The sequence below is a fragment of the Punica granatum genome, chromosome 2 (genome assembly GCF_007655135.1).
Source record: "Punica granatum isolate Tunisia-2019 chromosome 2, ASM765513v2, whole genome shotgun sequence".
NCBI classification, from domain to species: domain Eukaryota; kingdom Viridiplantae; phylum Streptophyta; class Magnoliopsida; order Myrtales; family Lythraceae; genus Punica; species Punica granatum.
Window position 1 is genome coordinate 2,068,820 of NC_045128.1, and position 6,993 is coordinate 2,075,812.

The 6,993-nt window shown below is 40.6% G+C and overlaps 1 protein-coding gene and 1 pseudogene across 3 annotated transcripts; one reads left to right on the top strand and one right to left on the bottom strand.

Moving 5' to 3' along the window:
* The first annotated feature begins 325 nt into the window (after positions 1-325).
* On the top strand, positions 326-3,231 carry LOC116194763 (annotated as a pseudogene).
* A 116-nt stretch (positions 3,232-3,347) lies between these two features.
* LOC116194762 (RNA exonuclease 4) lies at positions 3,348-6,126 on the bottom strand. Of its 3 annotated transcripts, none has more exons than XM_031523651.1 (7): positions 5,924-6,126; positions 5,653-5,789; positions 5,134-5,267; positions 4,552-4,766; positions 4,224-4,430; positions 3,930-4,010; positions 3,348-3,836 (listed from the first exon to the last, which is right to left on the bottom strand). In XM_031523651.1, the coding sequence occupies exons 1-7, from the start codon at positions 5,956-5,958 to the stop codon at positions 3,602-3,604; spliced, it is 1,044 nt and encodes a 347-aa protein (XP_031379511.1). In that variant the 5' UTR covers positions 5,959-6,126; the 3' UTR covers positions 3,348-3,601. The 3 variants fall into 3 exon arrangements, with proteins under 3 accessions (XP_031379511.1, XP_031379509.1, XP_031379510.1); XM_031523649.1 differs by having other exon boundaries at positions 5,638-5,789; positions 5,924-6,125; XM_031523650.1 differs by having other exon boundaries at positions 3,351-3,836; positions 5,134-5,264; positions 5,638-5,789; positions 5,924-6,123.
* Positions 6,127-6,993: the final 867 nt, after the last annotated feature.

The following is a 6,993-nucleotide window of genomic DNA, read 5'->3' on the forward strand; positions in this document are numbered from 1 at the left end:
ATCAAGTCCCTTGACTCTAGAAACATCTTTCATCTCTTGATGAGAAATTTAGCCAATCGGTAAGTACGTCAGGTGATCCGATGAAGGTTTCGTTCCCTTGATTAGCACATAGGAAATACTAGTTTGAAGAATCCAAAACACCGCTAGCTAGAGATATGTCAAAGGATCTTCAATCGAAGATTCGTGGCCTTTATCGAGAATTTATGGCCGACCTAGATCAAGGAGCACTCATCTGACGTCTGGGAGGTCCATGTTACCGGTGACAATTCTAAACAAAAGGTGGACTTTACTTAAAAATAAAAAATCAAATTTTAGCAAAAATCACGATTTTTTAGTAGTCATAAGGAAGATCTACGAGCCTAGTTTGGCTAGGAAAAAGCAAAAAAAAAAAAAAAAGGAGATAAGAGTTTTATTGGTGAAAATTAACCTGCAAACTTCTTAATTTTCAATCAAGATTGATACCACTCTATCAAATGCCATTTTTCTGATAAGTCGATTTTAACTTAGGCCTTCCAGCACTTTTTAATGATTCCCGACGACTTCTGTTCATTTCCCTGGCTTTGATCCATAAATATGATTTTCTTTAGAGTTCAAGATCAACTATACCAACTTAACCCAGATTTCTTTGTCTAAGGTGCTAAGACAAAGATTCCAAGTTCGCCTTTCCTCTACATTAATTTCCCCAAGGTTCCTACTTTCAGTACTCCTACAGTCCTACCTTCATGGCTGCCTCTCCTGAAGCCGCTGCAGTCCCCCCAAGGATGAAGGCTTGGGTCCATCCCGAGTACGGAGACCCGGCCGCTGTCCTGAGATTGGAACCCAGAGTCGAGGTCCCGCAGATTGAGGAAGATCAGGTGCTGGTCAAGGTTGCTGCTGCCGCCCTTAATCCAGTCGATATCAAGCGGATGCATGGCCTGTTCAAGTCCACTGACTCTCCTCTTCCTGTAAGTCTGTGTTCATTAATCGAACTGACAAATCATTCGGTCAATTGAAACAGCTTCTCGACTTATTTTTACTTCATAGATTAGCGGTTATGCAATCAAATTAATATTGACATGAAGATAAGGTGGAGGTTGTCAATATAGGTATCGGCAATCTTAATTATGGAAAAACAAGTTTTAAATGTATCGTATCGGTCATCGATCATTCCTCTCGTTCACGCAAATGGCTTGCTTTGTGTTGTTCTTGATTTGCTATTGCCTGGAATGCACATAGATTGTGCCAGGCTACGACGTCGCAGGAGTGGTGGTGAGAGTGGGAAGCAACGTGAAGAAGCTTAAATGAAGTTATGCAGCTTTCCTGAACTTTTTTAGCATCCCCTGGCATGCTGGAACCTATAAATATGATGTTCTATTGAATTCAAGAGCACACCAAAGCTAACCAATATCTTTGCCTGAAGAACCACACACAGACACGATCTCAAGTTGTTCCTCGACATCCCAAGCTAGTCTCCTTTTACACCTATTCACGGCTGCCTCCTCTGAAAGTACTGTTGCAATCCCAACAAGAATTAAGGCTTGGGTCCATGCTGAGTACGGAAACCCTACCACTGTCCTGAGATTGGAATCTGATATAGCGGTCCCACAGGTCAAGGAAGACCAGGGTGCTGATCAAGGTTGCTGCTGCCACCCTTAACCCGGTCAATATCAAGCGAATGCAAGGCCCGTTCCAATCCAGTGATTCACTCTCCCAGTAATAACTAGTTTGTTCGTAAACCGATAAATCTTTCAACTATACAACTCGTCTCGCTCTCTGTTAATTTATACTTCCCATGTTAAGATATTAGCATAGTAAAAGGTTTATTGTGGTTTGTCGATTTGAGTTTCACTCTTAACTCTAGCAACAAGTTTTAGATGAATCATGTTACACACCGCACCCGTATGTTCAAGTAAATGGCTTAATTTCAATTGATCATATCAATCATCTTTTCTTACATGGAATGTGTATAGATTGTGCCAGGCTATGATGTTGCTGGGGTGGTGGTGAGAGTGGGAAGCAAGGTGAAGAAGCTCAAGATTGGAGATGAATATCACCACGTCAATGAGAAGCCCGTGCACCACCCAAAGCAATTCGGCACTCTAGCCGAGTTCACAGCAGTGGAGGAGAAACTGCTGGGCGCTAAGCCCATGAGCTGGAGCTTTGCTGAAGCTGCTTCCATTTCCCTTGGCAATTGAAACGGCCTATGAAGGCCTAGAAAGAGCGGGGTTCTCCTCTTCCAGGTCCATCCTCAACTTGGGCGGCACTGGTGGAGTCAGAACCTTCGTAATACAGGTAACTAAAATCATAACATACAACCACGATATTCCTAACCAAACTTGACCAGTTATTATATATGTATTGAAACGGACAAGACAATGTCTATCTTGTTTGATGCAGTTAGCCAACAAAGTGTACAGCGCATCAAGAGTTGCAGCTACTTCTTGCACAGCAAAGTTAGAACTGCTGAGGAGCCTAGGAGCTGATTTTGCCAGACTACAGAAAGCAAAACATCGAGGACCTTCCCAAAAAAAAATTGATGTTGTCTTTGATGCCGTCGGTAAGATAACATCATAGCTAAGCAAAGTCATATACGAACAGACCCAAGTCATATCCAATATTAACCTAAACCCCCGGATCGAGCATATGGTTATATGATCATCTTAGGTTTAGCTTTTTCCCAAAGAGCTGTAAATGCAATTTGAGGTTTTTACAATATAAATATATTCTCAGATCGCAGACTGCATTGTCACTATACTCATGCATGTTTCATGAAAATATTACAGGGCAGACTGATAGGGCACTGAAGGCGGTGAGAGGGAGGGATCGTCGTGACCATTGTGGAGAGTGCAACACCCCCCCTCGGCTCTAAGTTTCGTGGTGACCTCTGACAGATCCATCCTTGAGAAATTCTGTTCCTTCCTCGAAACTAAGAAGGTCAAGCCTGTGATCGATCCCGAGTCTCCATTTCCATTCACAAGGGCCGTGGATGCACTATCACATCTTAAAACCAATCGGGCAACTGGAAAGATCATAATCTACCCAGTCCCATAAGGCAAAGGATTGGAGAGGACCGACTGCAACTACTTTGACATATCTTTGTTTTCTTCCTCGTACTTGATGGATGTTTTGCTCATTCGAGTAAGTTGATTCATTGTCACAAAGACTGAATCAACCAAAATAAACTCGGGTTGCTGAACTCAGATCAGTAATGGATTTGCTGGTGTTATATGGTTTGTAAGATAGTACAAATATCAAAAACTGTTATTGATTTTGCATAGTAATTAAGCATGATATGATGAACTGGATGACAGAAGTAACAAGCCAAGTACTAATAATTAAATCTCATGGCTAGAATGAGGCCGAAGCCTGAATAGGATTTCGTTTCAATAGCAATCTTTTCTGTATGAAATAAAGTCAAAGCCCAAAGTTAATACAAATTTGGAAACTTCCTAAAAATTGGGAAGACATGCATTCCCACATTTATTTATCCTAAATCGACTCGACACTTGATTAATTAAGTTGGCTACTAATAATAATTGTGTTAACTCCGCCACTTCCTTCAATCTGATCAGTTTGTACTTAGTTCCCTCAATATCATTAAATCAATTTGCAACAACTCAGTTTACGAGTCCAAGCACCAGCAGTAGTAGTCGGACCTCGAAATCTCTAACATCTCTTCAGGGTTCATCCGTTCGAGTTCTCTCTGCCTCGACAATGCAAAGTTGTTTCGGTTCTGTGGATCAGAAGCAAGCGGGTAGTCCTCTTTCCTGTGAGCTTGAGATCTCATCCTCATGTAAAGCCTCATCGTCGCGACACAATCATCATAGGGATCTTGGATCCCGGTTTGAATATCATAACTGCATGTAATCAATCTATTAACAATCAACCAAATCATGGTTTAAGGGTAGAGAAGAAAATATGAAAAAATGCCATTCGGATCGAGTTTTTACCCAAGGTATGCTTGGGTGAGATACTTGAGGGAGTTGCTGAGCTTGCTTGTTTTCATCAATGGTGGGTATTTGGCAGTATCTCTGCATTCAACCATCAATAGTATACAGTTTAGATATGAATACATATGAATTACATAATAATAATTTATATACGGTGACAAAGATAAGACTATTATCTATCTACCATATTGTTAATCATTATGTATTGCAAGATCAATCGATATCCATATATATAATTACACGATGAATTAAAATCTCGACTTTTGATCATAAGAGATTATGTTACTGGTGTACCTTATCACGATGGAGGGATAGTCAAGTTGGAGGCGGTCAAGATCATGGTCAAGGCCGTGGCCCACTAGAATCCGGGCTTTACTACCTTTGGGACGAATCTTCCACATGGCCTCCCCATTGCATAGGAACTCTCGAATCCTCTTTTGGACTTGCTTCACTGGCATGGCATCCTTCAAGTGCTCCGGCCTTATCCCAGTACTCTCATACCTTACATACGATATTTGTCTGTCAGATTAGATTGCATAATTTATTGTAACAAAATACGATGAGTATTGCATCGTATGACAGTCAGTTTTATCAGCTTACAAAGATTCTTAACGACACCTACCTGTAATTGGTGACAGGGAGAGGTGGCTTCACATAGGTGTGGAAGATGATGTTCTCATACTCATCAATTATGCAGACCCTCGCGCACATATCAAGAGAGCCATCGCTTCCTCCTCCAACCATCTTGCACGCTAATGCCACCACCTGTGTGCCTCTCGCCCTGTAGTTGTCAAGTTGGTCGTGTATGCCCATGCTTGCGAAGCGAGATATCAAACCCTGCAATATGTTATCAGAATTTCATTCCCGAAGCATATATGTGTATGCTTAAACTGACTAATCAATGTCTCTTGACACTCAAACTGTCCAAAAGACAGAATAAAGCGTAAAGATAAGTCATAAGAGGACTCTTTGCTTTGGCTTGTTTTAGTAATTGTAAAATTTCACTGAATTTATAAGTAATTGGACTCATCTCTAATCTAAAAACTCAAACTGATAAGTTCTGGAACTCAATCTCTTGTAAATCCATGCTTTTCTATTCCATTTTTATGTGAGGGATTCACTCTCAACAGTAATTACTGAGGTTACACACTGGCATATGATTCAGTCGATTGATTTACGATGGATTAAGAGAGAAAGTTCTTACAGAATTCACATTCGAGAATTGGCATCTTCCCTCATGGACCCTTCTAGTATTAGAGCTGTCGAGGATTGCTAGGCAGAATCTGCATCCTCGGATGTTGAATATGTTCTTGCACTCCTGTTTGGGCAATGGCCCTGCTGAATGAAGATCCGAATATAAATGAAATGCCAATAAAATCTGACAAAGTTCAGTTTGTATCTCTATCCAGCTTAACAAGAAGGTAAGCAAAACGCTCGGTGGATCCAACAATCACAGATCATGAGTCATATGGAATACATGTAACGTGTCAGTCACATGATCACTCAGCAAAGACAAAATCATCAGATGGAACTTGGTTGCTTTATGATACGACATGACGATATATTTTTTCACTTGTTATTAAGCTCATCTGACGACTTTTTATGATCTTGTAAGTAAATTCCAGTTCTAGATCCGACCCTATAGCTAGCTAGTCGAAATGGAAGGTACAAAAGCAGTATATAAGTGCGACTGTCGATAGACAATTACCGATGAGATGCTCACGCAGAGATTCAAAGGATCTGCAGTGCTTCCGACAAATCCCACACATGGGTTCGTGACCCGAGTGAAAAGAGGTCCTCATGTGCTCCACAAGATGCTCCATCTTGTTAAACTGTCTATAGCAGGCAGCACACTTATTCCTGCACAAGGCATTTAAACGTACAGCCACATATAATTACATATCATTCTCCGTTAAGTTCATCGCAATTCTCAAACACTGATCAACCTTAACATACATGTAAGAGAGCAGAGGGGTAATTTGTACAACTCAAACCTGAGGGTTTCCATGGACTCATATCGGCTATCCATGACTTTATTGTTTCACCTAGCAGCGTGTATATTCCGCGGATACAACCGACCGGAGAAGAAGTACTCAGTAGGTCGACTTGGAGGAAGGAGGGGGAGGTGTGGAGGTATTTATATTATGAGAAAGGGAGAGAATTGATTGGGGGAATTGCTTCCCCAAGTTGGCAGCGGTATAGAAATGATTCCATTGAAGGGGCCACAAGCCCACATAATTTTTAAGTTTGCATGAGCTTTTGGAGCCTTCTTCTTGTTCTTGGTCGTGCATCTTTGGGAATATGCATGTCATGCCTTGATCATTCGTTGTAATCCCAAATGCTTGTCATGGCCCCACATTTTCGACGGGAATATTTCATTCTTGAATACATGCTAATTTTCCCTCCTTCCAAATTTCATGAATCATCAAGCGAGATGCAGTTGGTAAATTACGCGTTACATTTTCTCGTTAATTGATTATTTCACTCTATAAAAGGGCTACACAAAGATAAGCAGCAGTAGAAACTGAAAAACACAAGACTACCCGGGAAGCTACTATGCTCCACATTAGCATATGCTTCACGGGAATTTGAAAACTACCGGAAGCATCTCGTAGCTAGTGTCAAATAAATCAAGCAAAGATTAGTCTCTACCAATAGATTAAAGAATACCCCGTTATCTCACAAAAAAAAAAACTTACTTGATTGTGAAGATCATAAATTTTAAGTACATGAAAATTCAATCGAATGCAATAATACACTTCAGTCATTTTCTCGTGAAATCAAATAAAGGAGGGAAAATAATATATACTCTCAATTATATGAGAGGTGCATGGGTATGTCTTATAAAGCGTAAAGATGCGTGAAAGTCATTCCACCAGCTAGAATTAGAACTTAAGCCCTTTTGTATTCCAAATATAAACTGTACTTCTACGCTATCTTTTTTTTTCCCCCCTTCCTTGTGTATATTTTTTATCCAGTGATAGGCATTTCAACTTGCTTTTTGAAGCGCATACAAAATCTGTCGACTTTACTGTGGATGTGAGAAAAGCATACTCTTCAGTGA